The 17,456-nt window shown below is 41.0% G+C and overlaps 1 protein-coding gene and 1 long non-coding RNA gene across 11 annotated transcripts in view; one reads left to right on the top strand and one right to left on the bottom strand.

The window, feature by feature from the left end:
* Positions 1-10,501, top strand: part of HSPH1 (heat shock protein family H (Hsp110) member 1) — a 28,727-nt gene extending 18,226 nt beyond the window's left edge. For 4 of the 6 annotated variants that reach the window (XM_042994026.1, XM_042994090.1, XM_007074330.3 and 1 more), the window contains 8 exons: positions 893-1,101; positions 2,731-2,862; positions 5,369-5,506; positions 6,383-6,508; positions 7,960-8,067; positions 8,147-8,266; positions 8,483-8,644; positions 9,599-10,501. In XM_042994026.1, coding sequence (XP_042849960.1) covers positions 893-1,101; positions 2,731-2,862; positions 5,369-5,506; positions 6,383-6,508; positions 7,960-8,067; positions 8,147-8,266; positions 8,483-8,644; positions 9,599-9,805 — 1,202 coding nt within the window. In that variant the 3' untranslated portion in view covers positions 9,806-10,501. The remainder of the gene's footprint in view (positions 1-892; positions 1,102-2,730; positions 2,863-5,368; positions 5,507-6,382; positions 6,509-7,959; positions 8,068-8,146; positions 8,267-8,482; positions 8,645-9,598) is intronic. The other 2 variants (XM_042994273.1, XM_007074331.3) reach the window with 1 other exon arrangement.
* LOC122240930 lies at positions 711-17,340 on the bottom strand. Of its 5 annotated transcripts, none has more exons than XR_006220740.1 (8): positions 16,590-16,901; positions 14,533-14,634; positions 14,190-14,359; positions 10,722-10,815; positions 8,878-9,013; positions 2,829-4,564; positions 1,936-2,030; positions 711-940 (listed from the first exon to the last, which is right to left on the bottom strand). It is a non-coding gene; the product is annotated as an uncharacterized LOC122240930 (long non-coding RNA). The 5 variants fall into 5 exon arrangements; XR_006220760.1 differs by lacking the exon at positions 711-940 and adding an exon at positions 1,043-1,150; XR_006220734.1 differs by lacking the exon at positions 1,936-2,030.
* Positions 17,341-17,456: the final 116 nt, after the last annotated feature.

Genomic DNA, 17,456 nt, shown 5'->3' with positions numbered 1-17,456 from the left:
TAATTATTGAATGTCAATTCCAACATCTTTCACTGACCTGGTAATTAAATATGTAACTTTCTGTGTTTGTGTAGACAGCACCTTAAATATAGGGCTGTTAAATCCCATATAGTGCTTTGCACATATGAGGTTCAAAATACTTAATTTTGGTTTAGTGATCTCTGGAATAAGGCTATTGGTGGAGATGATAGCTAACACTTAGCACTTGGTTCTGTAGTTTTACATGCTCACTGTAAACACTTGCAACTCTGTCCATGGAAACATAGGTTAAATAACTTGAATTAGGACACCTAGCCTGGGTTCAAGCCCAGGCCAGAGTCCACACTCTTAACCCCCCCTGAGTAATGGCTCTGGAACTACTGTATTTTGCATAGTAATTTCAGACTTTGATAAACAGGTGTTATGAAAACCTCTCGTATTTAAGACCTAGGGAAATGTTTTGATTATTCAGTCAGAAAAACCGTATTCCCTAAAGCCCCTGTGGGATTAAAATGCATCTGGTGCTTGATATCGCTTGAGAGCCGTCTACCTTACACTTGGTAACAGATTTTCCAGTCTAGTTTGTCCCTTACCACCAATCTGGAGAAACAGGGTAGGAGGAGGCAGGGACTGCTTGTCAGCAGTGCAATATCTATGTTAAATACACCCGATCACAAGAGTGCCCTTGCTTTTGAAGGTTTTATGGCATATTAAGACTAATCTCAAAGCACTGAAGTATACCATATAACTAAGTTTATTTTATGTTTGTAGTGAAAAAGATTCTTAATTCAGTTGGTAGAGAAAATTGGGGAGATTTAGGACTAGTGTACTTTCAAGCTGTATTTTCAGGCCTTTGACTTCTTTACGGAGCTTTAGATGCACTTCTAAAATTGCCAATTTCTTTTTGTTCCAGGCCGCTTCGTAGTTCAGAATGTTTCTGCGCAGAAAGATGGAGAAAAATCTAGAGTGAAAGTGAAAGTGCGAGTCAATACCCATGGCATTTTCACCATCTCTACAGCATCTATGGTGGAGAAAGTCCCAACTGAGGAGAATGAAGTATCTTCTGTTGAAACAGACATGGAGTGTCCAAATCAAAGACCAGCAGAAAACTCAGACACCGAGGTAAGTTTCTGGATCACCCTTTGTGTTTGAATATATAGTTGATTTAATTCTATAGGAGAAGGGTAGGGAAAGGTTAAAATACATGTTTCTTAATTTTGATTAGAATTTTGGGTAAGGGTGATAATAGCAATTGCTAGGTGATGATAATATACAGCCCAGAATTTGATGACTTATAATCGATTAAACTCTATATCGCTTAATTTGAACTGGCACATTACAATATAACTAGAGTCATAAAGTTTCTCTGAATCATTTTTTTAAAGGCATCGACCACATATTGAGAAGGCGGTGTTAACTGATGATTAAGAAAAAAGACTTAAAAAAATTAATGTGGTGGAATATATACCAAATATTAAAGATTATTTTTAAAAATTGTGAAGTTGACTTTGCTATTTCAGGACTTGCTTTTATTTACATGGTTTGCACTTTTGTTTACATGGCTTGCTGTATTGTGGGAGGAGGGAAGAGAAGTATCTACATAGAGAATAGAAAGTTGTTATTGTTCACGTTCTTAATTTAGACTTTTGTTAGCATGAGTGCAGAAGAATTTTAAGAAACTTCAAGATAAATTAACTGTTAGAGTTTCCTTTTGGATAATAATCACAAATAGCTTACGTGAAGAGGCAGGTGGTGTGATGTTTTAGTTAACATGTGAGAAAGTATGGTATCCTGTGGCCACACAACTCTGTTAACACTGTTACCATTTCTAGAATGTTTAGAGAACATTTACATCTGAGCCTTCATTTTCTCATTTAGAAAAATTTCAAAATAATGAGTTAAATGACCAGTGCCATATACTTTGCCATTTGGCGACAGATACCATTATTCTAATACCTGTTGTATCAATCTCTTAGTGCCTTTTGGGTATATTTACATCATGAGTGCCTTGTTTTTGAATACTTCAGTGTCTGCCTTAGAATCTTGAAGTTCTGAAAGAAAATTTTAAGAGGCTTCAGGGTGGATAGAAAGTAGTTAAATTAGAATGTTTTGGGCTTTTCCCGAAGATGGGAAAAGAGCATAGCAAGCACTGATTATTGGGGATTGAGTTCTACTAACATGTAGCGTATATTCTTTATCCTGAGATCTTCTGAGGTGGAAATGGCTGGATCCCAAAAAGAAGGTGGGGACGGATGCGGTCTTGGGTATCTGTAAGCTGAAATGATGCATCCCTGAAGGACTGATAGTTGGCTATTTTATGCAACTGTTCATTTCATTGAAATGGAGCTGTGTTGAGATGCTCACAGCTGCTGGTGAAATTTAAGTTTTGGAATCTTGTTTTTGGGAGAGAGGCCTGGAGTCAACCTACTTTTTGTGCTTTTGAGAGCTTAAGAGCTGTACAAAGCTAGGTGAAAGTTTCTTAAAGGAGAGTTCTTGACTCATCACATCAATCAAAATGCCTACTACTTGGTTATTTAACTATATTAACTGCTATCGTTGAAAGAATTTCTTACAGGTTTAAGATTTGTAAGGAGTTTTCATGTGTTTATTTTGCTTTTATCCAGTCTCTTTTTTCCCCCACTTATTAAGATTTCAGAAATTGAGTGTACTGTCTTTGGTGCCCTATAACCTATTAAAGTTATACAAGTACACCTGCTTTCTACATCCTTTGTGCCTGGGCTTTCATTTCAGAAAAATATCCAGCAAGACAACAGTGAAGCTGGAACACAGCCCCAGGTACAAACTGATGGTCAACAAACCTCACAGTCTCCCCCTTCACCTGAACTTACCTCAGAAGAAAACAAAATCCCAGATGCTGACAAAGTGAGTGACTCTTCTAGTTCATTCCTTTAGACAATGTTGCAACATGTGATCATTAATGATATCATTAAATCTGCAGTTTCAAGAGCAAGCACCAAGTTATCTTATTCTGGGTAGGATTTTTCTTCTGTTAATTTTTTATGTGTTTTTCAATTAAAATGAGGAAACTGAATATCCTGCTTTAAACATGACAGCTTCTCTTGATGAACTGCTGCTCCGAGCAACGAGAGATGAATGCATGGCATTTCTTGTCTTCTCTGGTGCCAGACGTATCTGCTAATGTGAGGAGCAGAAAGAGCTACATCCCAGTGCTGTGTGATGAGTTCTTGCTTGCATTAGTCTGATGATAAATACACGGGCTATAGGAGTCTAGTAAACTTTTTTCTCCTCTCAAGTGACCTGTCAAATTAACTGTGATCTGGGAACAACCAGATCGTACCTCGAAGTAATTTTTCTTTGCCATGCTTCCACAGTATGTGTTGGAAGCTAAATGAGTTGTGTGGTGTCCCTTGAATAAATGACAGCTCCTAATAAGCAAACCTTTAAAATTCATGGTCCGATAGATACCGCGAAGTTTCCATTGTGACTCCAGATCATTCTGTGCTTTGCAGAACTTCCACTTTTTGTGCAAGTTGCATGTAAATTATTAATCTTTCATTAGTGATTTGGTTTTCTCTTACCCTCCGATGAATTCTAGAATTGTTCATTGGCAAAAATACATTATACACTTGGTAAAAGCTTTCAGTTTTTAATCTCATGCCCTGATTGGTCCTGGCGGGGGGGTCCTACTATGAGCTTTAGTTCCTGACTCTCTGAAAGCCGCCTTTTTCTTCTCTTCCAGAGTTGCGTGGTGGCGGAGGTGGTGGTGAAGCAGCTTTGCTTTCTTTGCCACAACAGCTCCCTGCCGTCCCCATCCTTCCCCTTCACGTAGCGTTGAGCATGAACTGACTTGTGCTGATGGTCTCAGTACCTGTCTGGAACATAACATGGGGCACCATCTCATATTCTTAGTTGTAGGTGGGACTGATAGCAGCAGACCCTCTGGAACACTGTCACATACTACTTTGGAGATTCTTCATCCGTGCCTTGTCGAGTGCCATTTTGTGATGTATTGGTTTAGTCAGTAGTTGGTTTAATGTTGGACCGTCAGAGAGTCTTATGCTGACTTCACTGCCACACATGTGCTGTCATCCATTCGTTTCCCAAATATCTGTCGTACTCCTGTGTTTTGCTAGGTGTAGATGTCATCTAATTCATTTTCCTTGTGGTTCGTGGCCCCGGAGCATGCGTAGTCTGTTGGGGGGTCTGTGCGCTAGAGTGAAGAAGGCATGGGGACTGCGGGCTGATTGGCAAGATCATTGTGGGTGAGGCAGCTGGCCGCACTGAGACCTGTGACTCAGGAATACTGAAATAAGTCTGGGAAACAGGAGTTCTAGTCCCGTCTCTGTCTTCATCATTTTAGGCAAGCCGCTGAACCTTTTTCAAGTCCCAGTTTCTTCTATGAAGTGCCTAGAGCTTCAACCTTTTTTTTTTTTAACTCCCCAGAATTATCCACCGGTGGTGTTTGCCGTATCGATGGGCTATTCTTTCCTATTTGGCCATCCCAGCCAGTCAGGGTATATGTTTTATACCCCTTGGTTTTTCTAATCTGTTCCACAGCTGAGTTTCCTAAATTGTGTTCTTTACCATCTCAGCTAGTAGGAGCCTATAGAAATGGAAACACAGAAAAGTCCTGGAAAATTAAAGGCAATAGGAGAGATACTTACTTCTTTAGCCCTGTATTTACATATTTTTAAAAACTGCAGTAAATTGTTAGTGTTTGCTGCATCATTTCACTTTCTATATTAAGGCTCTTTGTCTGTTTTTACCTTACAGAGTTGCTTGTGAAAAGTGGGATCATTCAAAAACAGATAATAGGAATAAGGATACTTATACATATACTTACATATATGTGTGGGTGTGTGTGTATGTATATAATCCCCGCATTCAGCAGGAAACTTTAAAAGGCACTCATCAGTATAGTGCTAATTATAATTGCAACAGGTATAATAGTGGGATACAGGGATTTAAGTATATATTACAGGAGTAGATTGGTCCTAACATGCTTAGCATTGGTCATAATCTATCTTGTTACTATTAAGGTTCTAGACTATGATTTAAAGATGTGGCAATTTAATAATATTTTTGACTTCTGGAGTCTGAAATATTGTTGAAGGGGGTTAAAAATTAGAGAACTATGAAGAAAAGCTTTAGCAGGAGAGATTAAATTTACCATGCAAAGAGAAAAATATCCTGGTGAATTCTTGAAGGAAAGTATGACATGTTTAACTTGTAACTGCAGCCCAGTGTAAAATGTGTGGTGGGAATTAGACGGTCTTCGACATTCTTCTAAAGTTTAGGGACTTTATTTTTGCCTGAGTCATCAGTAAGTATGATAGGGAGATACCGTTGTCATTGTTTCAAGGATTATGTAAGAATTTTTCCACTTCTTTTTTACCCCTTCCCTAAGGTCAATGAAAAGAAAGTTGACCAGCCTCCAGAAGCTAAAAAACCCAAAATAAAGGTGGTGAATGTTGAGCTGCCTGTTGAAGCCAACTTGGTCTGGCAGTTAGGGAAAGACCTTCTTAACATGTATATTGAGACAGAGGTAAGTGCTTCAGGTAAATAGTTTTCATTCTGCTGTGTATTTAGTTGTTTGGCCCTGTTACCCTTATTTCTAATAGATAAATACATACACTTCTTTCCCATACTCCCAAGTTCTATACAGTTTTAGGAATAGGATGAGTCCGTAACTAATGGTTTTCCAATTTAATGTTTTTAACAAGCTTGATTTATAGTTTTGCATCCTTTTGAAAGAAATCTGTACCGTAGATCATTCTGCCAGGTATATAATTGATTGCCCAAGTTCTTGGAAGAAATTGGATGCCAGTATGTCCTAGTACAGAACACAATACAATTGGTATTTCAGGCCACACTACATTTTTCTGTTAAAGTACGTTGTGCTTCTTTGTAGTCTAGAATATGTGAACATAATTGAGATTCCGTTTTATTTTGCTGAGATGGCAACATTGTGCTTAGAAATTTAATAATTATACCTCACTTATATTTCATAAGTGGGTAAATAAATTTATAGCCCTTAATTTCAAATATGGTGGCAGAATGGTGTGACCATTACACGCTTGCCGATATTAATCCTAATATGAGACGATCGTATAACTACCTAAAAAAATAATTACAGCGGATTGGGTTTTCCCCCCCCTTGGTATTAAACCTGAGATGCGGAAGCTGTGTAATTTATTACCTAATTTTTTTTTTTTTTTTTTTTTTAAATCCCAACCTACTATGTGTATATAGTAAATGAAGAACTTTGTAAGATTTATTGGAAGATTCATGAGGTGTACGTTAGAACTGTTAACACTTTTGGGGGCAGGGTATATAATTGTTGATTTTAACACCAGAGTCTAGTTAAAATTTAGTTACAGATAACAGAAGACTGGAATTGACCTTTTCTGTTTTCTGACAGGGTAAGATGATAATGCAAGATAAATTGGAAAAGGAAAGAAACGATGCTAAAAATGCGGTGGAGGAATATGTGTATGAGTTCAGGGACAAGTTGTGTGGACCATATGAAAAATTTATATGTGAGCAGGTATGTGTAGAGCGTTGTTGTTGTTTTCTTTTTCTGAGTTTATTTTGAGAGAAAGCGCACATGCACGCTCACAAGATGGGGAGGAGCAGAGGGAGAGAGAGAATCCCAAGCAGGCTCCGTGCTGTCCGCACAGAGCCTGATGCTGGGCTCAGTCTCACAAACCCTGAGATCATGACCTGAGCTGAAATCAAGACTTGGATGCTTAACTAACCGAGCCACCCAGGTGCCCCACGCTCTGTTTTTATTCAGATAATCTCATCAAGTGTTTCATCTCAAGTCTGACATTTAAATCTCTACTAGATTATGTAACACGCTTTTTGAAAACGGGAAACTTGAAATAGAAATTGTATAAACAAAGTCTCGGAAAGAGGCCCGTTAGTGATGTGCAATTTTACGTTCTAACTTATCCCAGTGACCCTTTAGTTGTTACCATCCACAAGAAAGAACCTATCAAATATTTACTCAGAGTCTGTGACACTAAAGGTATGGGGGCTAGAGGGATAAATAAGAGGAGAAAACCTTGCTTTTAAAGACCTCAGACCTTTTTTTTTTTTTTAATGACTGGTTCCCTTGCCTGCTCTGTGGTCATTGTTTTATCCCATAAGACTTGTTCATGCAGTTGTTCCAAAGTTTATTGAGCACATTATTCCCCTTAGCCCTTTTCTAAGCTCCCAAAGTCAGTGTGGCTCTGAGTAAATCCCAGAAGCCCAACTATGAAAGATGGGACTTGGAAAAAAATTGGCTAGATACAAATTTGGGATGGTTTAGGGATTAATCCTGAAGTTACAAGAATTTAAACTTGGAGGAGTCTGTTTTGTTCTAAGATCCTTGAGCTACCTTGTAATAAACGTTTGGTTTTTGGCTCTGCCCCGACACTTCCTGAATTTCTTAGATGGTTTGGATCCTGAAGGAGAGATGACCCAAAATAGGGTAGACCTCCTCAGGCTAGAGTAGAAATAATTACATGAATTGGTTCGGAAATGATTTAGGTTCAGCGATTGAATTGTTGTCAACTTGTCTGACATCTCCCTTTCAGTATTCGGTAGTTGTGGGAGTGAATAGAAAGTTCCTTAGTCAGGGCCCAGTTGCTTTGGAGAACGGGAAGAGAACTGCTCTTCCATAACCACATTTCAGTGTAGAGATTGTCCAACACTGGACTTCTGAGATACATCATTAAGTCAGTAAGCAGCTTACCAAAAATTCTCAGATGTCCCTGTGTAAAAGAGAAGCCAAAGAATTACTGTTCATCCCTCATGTAAAATGTATGGCACGGATAGTGTTCATTGCTCCTTGATAACTTTTCAGTAAAGAGAATCCAGCTAATCAGAGTGCCTTCCTAGAAGTAAGATTGGTTACTTAGCGTTTAACACTTCTGAGGATGACTGTTTTGCTGTGAAAATTTTTGCAGTCAAGTTGCAACTGATACGGATTCTCTTCTGTTTCCTGTACAGGATCACCAAAATTTTTTGAGATTGCTCACGGAGACCGAAAACTGGCTGTATGAAGAGGGAGAGGACCAAGCTAAACAAGCATATGTTGACAAGTTGGAAGAGTTAATGGTAAGCCCTTCTCTCCCCCTAGACTACAGACTTCTGAGATGCAGCTGGACAAATGCTAATTTATTACATTTTGTTTTAGAAAATTGGCACTCCAGTTAAAGTTCGGTTTCAAGAAGCTGAGGAACGACCAAAAATGTTTGAAGAACTGGGACAGAGACTGCAGCACTATGCCAAGATAGCCGCGGACTTCAGAAATAATGTAAGTCTTTTTATACATCGCAAGGAAGTTAACCTAGATTTTAATAAACTAATACTAAGTTGAGGAACCTTCGTTGTGAACACATCTTCCTAAGTGAGACCTTTGTTTTCGTGTTTGAGACCAGAGGTAGGTATGAACTTCATGGGAAATTGGGTCAGGTGAGATGTTATTGTTAAATACTTCGTTTCACAGGATAACTGCTTTTTTTCCATTCAGGATGAGAAATACAATCATATCGATGAGTCTGAGATGAAAAAGGTTGAGAAGTCTGTTAATGAAGTGATGGAGTGGATGAACAACCTCATGAATGCTCAGGCTAAAAAGAGTCTTGACCAGGATCCAGTTGTACGTGCTCAGGAAATTAAAGCAAAAATAAAGGTAAGCATTACTGTCTAACGTTTACTCCTGTGTTTTCTTCGGGACTCCAGTTGTAATCCTGTGAACTTGAGACAATTCTTTCTTTGATCAGTCTTTACCTCATTCTGACTGAAACCAGATTTCTTATTAGTTCACTGTTGATACTTCAAAATACAGAAGACCTTATGTTTCTGTACAATTTCCTTTTCTTCATTATTCATTTACTTCAATAAATACATTTGTTGAGCGCCTACCATGTGGCAACCATTGGTCACAGGTGAAACGGAGTGTACAGAGGCAGTCCCCGCCCTGTCACAGTCCACCTGCTGGTTCGAGGAAGGCTTCACAGCTTACAAGTGCGGAAGGAAGTGTATCAGATGGTGTCAGGTGCTGCGGGCACAAATGAAAGTAGAGTGTTAGGATTCCGGGCACTGGAGAAGGACCCAGATTGGTATCGTGTCAGGGAAGGACTTGCCAAGTGTGTGAGGCTTTAAAGAAAGCTGAGAAGAAAACCAAAGAATGCTTTGCATCTGCAAGAATGTTTAAACACAGTGAAGGTTAAAGAATCGTGAGCCTTTGAAGTCAGGGGGCTGTACACTTGAATCCCAGCTCTTCACTCACTGGTTTTCCTGATCTTGAGGTTAAATTATCCAGCCTCTCTGAACCATCTTCTCTCTCCGACCTAGATGGGGATCATAATTCCTACTTTCTAATACTGTTGTGAGGATTAAGTGGGGTAATATGATATAGGAGTACTTTGCAAGTTCCTGACACATCCTACAAGAATATTCTCTTCTCTCTTGATCAGGCCTCAGGCTATAGTTTTGGGCAAGTGTAATGAGAAAATGAATTCCTTGAGCTGTATATAATTGGAGTTGGTAGAAATGTACCCGTTCACGTGTGTTATGAAAGTAATTGAAAATGACTGGATGGATCTGAGTTACCCTGACGACCAGTTTTGTTTTCCTTGCTTAGGAGTTGAGTAACACCTGTGAACCCGTCGTAACACAACCCAAACCAAAGATCGAGTCACCCAAACTGGAAAGAACTCCAAATGGCCCAAATACTGATAAAAAGGAAGAAGATTTAGAAGGCACAGAAAATCTGGGTGCCGAGCCTCCACGTCAGAACGGGGAGTGTTACCCTCACGAGAAGAGGCCCGTTAACATGGACTTGGACTAGAGCACACTACGTCGGCTTCGTCCTTCAGTCAGTAGATGTTTCTGCCACAGTATGTGACTCTACATAACATACTGAGACTATTTATATTTTCTTTTTTAAGGATGTTTAGAAATTTTGTGTATTATATGGAAAGAGAAAAAAGCTTCAGTCTGTAGTCTTTATGATCCTAAAAGGGAAAATTGCCTTGGTAACTCTCAGATTCCTGTGGAATTGTGAATTCATACTAAGCTTCTGTGCAGTATTCCCATTTGCATCACTGAGGATGAATTTGACTTTTGTCTTTTGGAGAAAATAAACTGTACTGCTTGTTCAAGAGGGCTGTGATTAAAATCTTGAAGCATTTGTTCCTGCCAAGGTAGTTTTCTTGCATTTTGCTCTCCATTTCAGCACGTGTGTGGGTGTGGATGTTTATAAACAAGACTAAGTCTGATTTCATAAGGGCTTTCTAATATTAATTCTGTCCAATAGAATATGACTTTTTGCTTTGATATTAAAAAAAATCCAATGAGTAAAGCAAAAGCTAGTGAAATGTGTTAGCAGCATGCAGAACAAAAACTTTCAACTCTATCTCTTGTTATACAGCACATTGTCATGTGAAGGTGTAAATTGGAAGAAATGTGGATTCTGTTTGTCACTGATATTGTGAAGCCTTTATGAGCTTTAAAATAAAGTTCATCTTATGGTGTCATTTCTAAACGGTTTTGTCACTAACTTAAATGGGACTGAGGGAGAGGAAAAGCATGTAAACTGTAGCAGAAATGAAGTTCTTTCGTATGAAAAATCCCAATTTTCCCTTTTCTGATACCCCTTACATATGCTTTCTCCCGATAGAAAAGTAGCCTATGTTTATTATATTAAACATTGTCTTTAATATAAAGTTGAATGTAACTCCCAACACCCAGAAGAAAACATTAACCTGTTGCGTATCTTTCGAGCCTTTTCCTCCTGATGACGGGTGTGTGTGGGGACGGGTATACGTGTTCCACTGTTGTGTAGGATGTTTTCTAAAACTGTGACCAAGGAGAGAAATACAGTTAGGTGTTGTAACTTTACTGCTCTACCGAGTTCCAATGTGAAGACATACGTAAAACTACTTTAACCAGTCCCAGTGCCGGTGGAGAGCAGTTTGTCTGGGTCTTTTAATCTAATCAATCCCGAGGTGAATCCTGTCTCTATCTGCGTATTTTCTAAGGACAAGAAGTGTCGGGGGTGGGGTGGGGAAGACATGCTCATTTAGGATAGATGACCACCACGCTATACCCACTAAGGGCAGCAGTTTTATGCTTTTTTAATGAGGACCAATTTTCCCTCACCAAGGGGCGGAATTCATCTTTTATGTGTTGCCAGTCTGTTACAATAATCTATTTAGCTACTGTGTGTCAGGCTTTTCAGAGTTTAGTCCTTAAAACAGCCCTGGCACTCCAGCTACCCCAATCTTAAATCCCACACTCGACAGTCATTCTGCACTAAGTAACTTGTCTTTGTTATGTGTGGCTTGTACTTCCGACATGATGAATTTGTTTGCCTACGTGTGTTTCATAAAGGTTTTACTCATTCTTATTTGTAGTGTTTATTGATTTTCCATGTTACTATTGAGGATCTTAACCATTTGCCAACATTCAAACATTTTCCCACTTTGCAATTTCTTTTAACTTTGTTTTTCCATGTAGAGTTGATCTCGTGGTTTTTCTTCTGTTCTCTTAATGCACACTAATACATACTCATTGTACAGTTCCCCATTGATAGGTGAAGGTAGGTTAGTGTTCTGTGTACAATTGGGAAGCTCATAAAAGATGAAAGATTTAAAAAAAAAAAAAAAGATGAAAGATTTTAAAATACAAGAATGGGAAAACTTTTTCTTCCATCCCCAAATAGTACCTGATGACAGAGGAACGATCAGCCTGTCCTAAATCAGTATTAAAGATGGGAAGTTTTCTGTAGTATCACTTTTCTGTAAAGCTGAAGTCGTTTTTTTTTTTTTTAAATGGCTCAACTAGCTATAGTTTGCAGACCTCAAGATTGCATTTATGGATATCGGAAAACAACATTGTCAATGTTGACTACTTCATAATACATGTTAATATTCTAATATATATCATAATATCACACAATTATGATTTATCTAGCAATCACTTAGAATCCTCAAGGCATGGAGTAGTTTGGATAAATGCTCTATTTAACAAAACATGGAATTTTATATTTAACTTAAATGGTCACTTTCTGACAATTATTCCTAAAAATATCTACACACTGGAGAACATGGGCAGTAACTTGACATTGGCTGTAGCAACTTCTTACTATATATGTCTCCTGAGGCAAGAGAAACAAAGGCAAAAATAAACTATTGGGACTTTATCAAGATAAAAAGCTGCACAACAAAGGAAACAAAAGGCAAGCTACAGAATGGGAGAATATATTTGCAAATGACGTATCTGATAAAGGGTTAGTGTCCAAAATACATAAAGGACTTACCAAACTCAACACCCCCGCCCCCCAAAAAAGTAATCAGTTAAAAAATGGTCAGAAGACATGAATAGGCATTTTTCCCAAAGAAGACCTACAGATGGCCAACAGACACATGAAAAGACGTTCAACATCACTCATCATCAGGGAAACCTAAATCAAAACCACAATGAGATACCACCTCACACCAGTCAGAGTATCTAAAATTAACACAGGTAACAGATGTCGGTGAGGATGTGGAGAAAGAGGAACCCTTTTGCACTGCTGGTGGGAATGCAAACTGGTGCAGCCACTCTGGAAAACCGTATGGAGGTTCCTCAAAAACTTAAAAATAGAACTACCCCATGATCCAGCAATTGCACTATAAATATTTATCCAAAGGACACAAAAATACTGATTCAAAGAGATACATGAACCTCAGTGTTTATAGCAGCATTATCAACAGTATCCAAATTATGGAAAGCCCAAATGTCCAGCAAGTGATGGATAAAGATGGGAGATACATATCTCACATGTATATGTATATATGTAATAAATTTCACATTACACCCCCCATACATACATACATACAGTGAAATATAAGCCATCAAAAAGAATGAAACCTTTCCATTTGCCATGATGTGTATGGAGCTATAGAGTATTATGCTAAGCAAAATAAGAGAAAGACAAACATCATGATTACACTCACATGTGGGATTTAAGAAAACAGATGAACATGTGAAAAAGAGAAGCAAACTAGGAAACAGACTCTTCACGTATAAAGAATAGACTAGAGAGTTACTGGCAGGGAGGTGGGCCTGGGATGGGTTAAATGGGTAATGGGTTAAGGAGGGCACTAGTAATGATATACTGGGTATTGTATATAAGTGATGAATCGCTATACTGTACACCTAAAACTAATATTACACTATGTGTTAACCAACTGGGATTTAAATAAAAACTTGGAAAAAATGTCTACTCTTGTAGACCCCTGGAGTCTAGTTCATCATGAACATTGGTGAAGTCTGAGCAATGATTAGCTTTCTTGGGTCAAATCCCCAATGTTTACTTTTTATTGTCCTTGATTCCCCATCAAAAAAATGTAATATGCCTCGTTTCAAAAGCCTTTCAAGAGTTACTTTCAGAAAGTCCAAAAAATAAACTTTGGTTGTTGCCAATGACTCGCTTTTATCAGCGGCATTTGTGTGTGTATATATATATATATATATATATATATATATAATTTTTTTTTTTTTTACATTACCACTTCCATCCAGACTTCTATCCAGACTATGGTATTTGCTGTGCAGGAATACGTCACTCTCTCTATGTAATCCACACAAAACAACCCTGTCATGCTTTTCTGGGGAGATGGAGTCTTCTAATGATATTTGGAGAGAGAGATTCACTTTCCCAAAGTACTATGTACTGTGGGCGTGGTTCCGCCCCTCCAGTGGGCAGGGTGAGGAGAAAGTTACCCCCGTGCCATTCCAGCTAGCTGTGGCAAATGTGCTATGGTTTTCTCTCCGTGGCCTAGCTTCGCTAGCATTGGGTACTTCCTAAAAGACAACCGGTCGAAATTGGTTATTTTTGAGTCTGTATTTGCATGTGTTTTGTAAATAATATGAGCATGTGTGACATATTTGAAAGCTTCAGAATAATTAGCTGTTCCAGTCTCTGGCGGTTTCATTTTCTCAGAACTGTAGTACAGCATGGGTCCCTTAACGATTCTTAATCTACTTAAGGCAGGTGGCACTGTGTTACGGGGACCGCCTGGCACCTCATACAGTGTTCAACAGCATCCTTCATCTCTACCCACTAGGTGCCACTAGGGCTCCTGTTGTGACAACCAGAGAGGACCCCTGCCCCTTGAGAGCCTCTCTAGGGAAAGCGACGACCTTCCAAATCGCACACAAAGAGAAGGGGGGATATTGGCACTTACCCGCCTCCGAGTGCCTCAGCCCTCTGCTAGGTGCTCCTACTCGGGCTTCACAATCCTCCGAGGGTATGTTTCCCATTTTACCAGTGGGGAAATGGGGTGAAGGACAGTCCGACCAAGTTGAGAGGTTCATCAGAACTTCGATCTGACTGACTCCAAAGGTAGTGTTCTCCCTATGGCAGCAGAGGGATAAAAGTTAGCATGTACTCACCCAGGGGTAAAAGTTGGTCAGCGCGGTGAAAATACACTTTTATCATCATTGCAAACGCTCCGTCAGAGGCCTCCGAATCTGTTCTCTGCAATCATCCATTGAATGCAACCGTATTAAGATGTGTTATTTTCTCACCAGGCTGTAGAGAGCTTTCTAAGCCCATGCTTCTTTGACACACCAAAGCTTTTCACCACCAAATACAGTCTCTTAATCCAGTGTTTGCATCCCCGGTTGCGACTGAGACAGAAACAGAGAGGCAGAGAGAGAAAGGAAGAGAAGAGAGAGAAAGATTAAGCAAGATATCCGTGTATAGAAAGAATCAAGATGAGGACTGGTTCTGTTAGACCATTACAAGTGTTCATTAAAACAACAAGACAATTTAACAAAAACCGAAAAACGAGCTTGCCTCTCCATTAAACGCTGACCCAGAAACAGTGATTTGCAACGCAGGCTACAAGTTAAAAGATGCCAGAAGTTTTAAAAAAACAAAAAACAAAAAACAAAAAAAAAACCAAAAACCAAAAAACGAAAACACCCACAGAGATTCTGATTGGGATGGGGCCTGGGCATCAGGATTTGCAAGGCTTCCCAGGTGAGTGTAACCTGCAAACTCAAGAACCATTGAGCTATTGACTATACATAGGATGTATGTGATAGCTGATATTTCAGCCAAGGTATCTGAAGTTCCGTTTTCCGAGCAGTGACGCTATATTCTATAAACTGATATATGCCCATCCATTTACATTTTTCTATACTTAGCCTTTTCTCCTTGGCTATGGATGTTCAATTCTCCCTTAAGCTACCCAACTTCCTCACTCCTCCTCTCCTGTCGCTTCCCCCTAGGGGGACTTGGGGATTGATGTGATGCGGTTACCGGCACTTTTCCGTAGGTCTGTGTGTATCGTTTTAATGGTTTCTGTTTTCCTCACTTAAGGCTTGAGGCATATGGAGAATGAGCCCCCTGTGCAGCCAACTGAATGAATGGTAGCAGTTATTTACTCTGGTCCTCGTAGGGGCTCCTCCCTGCATCACCACCACCCCTCACCCCAACATCCTCTGCACACATACTGCAGCCCAGAGATTTCCAACAAATGTGCTCCCTTTTAAATGCTTTCGTCTTTTATTATTAAAAACAAAACAAATAAAGTGGAGAGAATCAGGAAACAACCCCCTACATCCCCCGTACTGGCTCCAGCTCAGTTGGGGGTAGCACTGGGTGACAAATTAAGTGCTTCCATAGCTTTTAAGTCAAACATACTGGGGGTTCTATTCCGGCTCCACATTTTACAATCAGCTTGGCTTTGACATTGACCTCCCCCAGCCAATTTCCTCCGTAAGCTCGTAAGCTCACTTTCTCCCTCTACAAAGTGGTCGTCCTTGAGGACGAAAGGAGTTGGTCTACACGACGACGTGTTTGGGGATCTTGGCACAGAGCAGGTATGCGGTGAAGGCTCGCCGCACCAAGAGTAGGGAGGGGCTTCCTCTTTGCTAGGTTTCTTTTCCAACATCAGCATATACTGTTTACTCCTACCAGCTATCACTGCACACACGCGTGCATACACACACACACACACACACACACACACACACACACACGATATTTTTTAATTTCTTCCCTTTCATGTTTTCTCTGAAAAGCATGGCTTTTGAAATAGACATGGGCAGTCAACGCATGCCTGTCTTCCTGCTCGGTGAACCAACCAGCCGCTGTGGGGTGAGTGGAAATTCAGTCATTTATCATCACTGGGTGCCCAGGGCTACCTCTTTGCTAAGCACTTCCAGGTTTGGGAATGTTCTAGAAGCCAGATGGCGCCAAAAAAAGGCTCTGAGGGACCATGACTTTATAATCCATAGGCCAAGGACACTATTTGCCCAGGGCCAAAGAAGGGGTGATTGTCAAAATTAGTGAATCGTCCTGTTTACTGGCACTAAAAACCTCCGAGAGAGTTGCCTGAACACTATCCCTTTCCCACAAAACGACAAATACCAGAGTAGCTTTTTTTTTTTTTTAACGCCCCTCCCTTTTTATTTAGAAAAATTGGCAGAACAGTGCCGTGAACCCTTGACCAGTCACAGCGACAGTCACCTCTCCCGCCCATACCTTCTCGGAACGGGGACCTCGTCCTCCCACCCCTCAAGTCCACCGTCGCGCCCAAGGAACCCCTCGTCGGCACAAGAGCCCGACCAGGTACCTCGGTCCCCCAAACGTCCTTCACGGCTGTTGTTTGGATCCAGCGTCCGATCGAGGATGACGCGCCTCATCACTTCATCTGGTTGTCATAAGCAGCCCGACCGTTTCTAAACGATGTTAAGTGTTGTTTGAGGATTCCGGACATTCTATAGCAACGCTATACGTAAATGTTTTGCCTGAAGGAGAGCTTTCTCGAGGAATTTAGAAGGTGGTTCTTTATGAGTCAAAGAATTCTCATGAGGTTCTTGCATTCGCTGGTCCCAAGTGTGTCTTAGTAACAGCTACCTAATCTTGCGACGAGGGTCATAACATTCCTCCATGAGTAGATAATGCGCATGCGAGGCGAAACGGCCCTACTGCTCCACAGCCACGAAGATAAAACCCAGGAGAGCAGGGGGGCACGCAGAGCCGCGCCTCCCCGTGTCCAGGAGTCGGGGTGGGCACCCTCTCCGTGAGGAGTTTGGCGGGGACCGAACGGTGCCCACGAGGGAGCCCTGACGTTCAAGCCAGGGGCGGAGTGGAGGGAGGAGCGCTGCTGGGGCAGGGGCTGCTGCTCCAGAAGGAATGGAAGGAGGTGTGGCACCCCCGGCCCCGCGGGGGCTGCCGGCTCCTACCTCCTCCCTGGGCTCTCCCCGCACCTCCGAGCGGATGCGTCACCCTGACGGGGCAGGGCGGGCCGTGGCCGGGGGGCTTCTTCAGCGCCTGGCGGGCCGGGGCCTGTGGGGTCCACCTGGCAGCGACGGCCCCCCGGTTGCCACACAGTGAGGCCGGCCCGGGGTGCCCACAGGGAAGCAGGCCGTGCTGGGAAGCGTCACAAACGACCTGAGCGATTCACGGACCCCCTTCTGCGGACTCGGCCCTTGCGCTT

This window comes from Panthera tigris, chromosome A1, assembly GCF_018350195.1.
Source record: "Panthera tigris isolate Pti1 chromosome A1, P.tigris_Pti1_mat1.1, whole genome shotgun sequence".
Taxonomy (NCBI): domain Eukaryota; kingdom Metazoa; phylum Chordata; class Mammalia; order Carnivora; family Felidae; genus Panthera; species Panthera tigris.
This window is presented reverse-complemented; position numbering and strand designations above follow the sequence as displayed.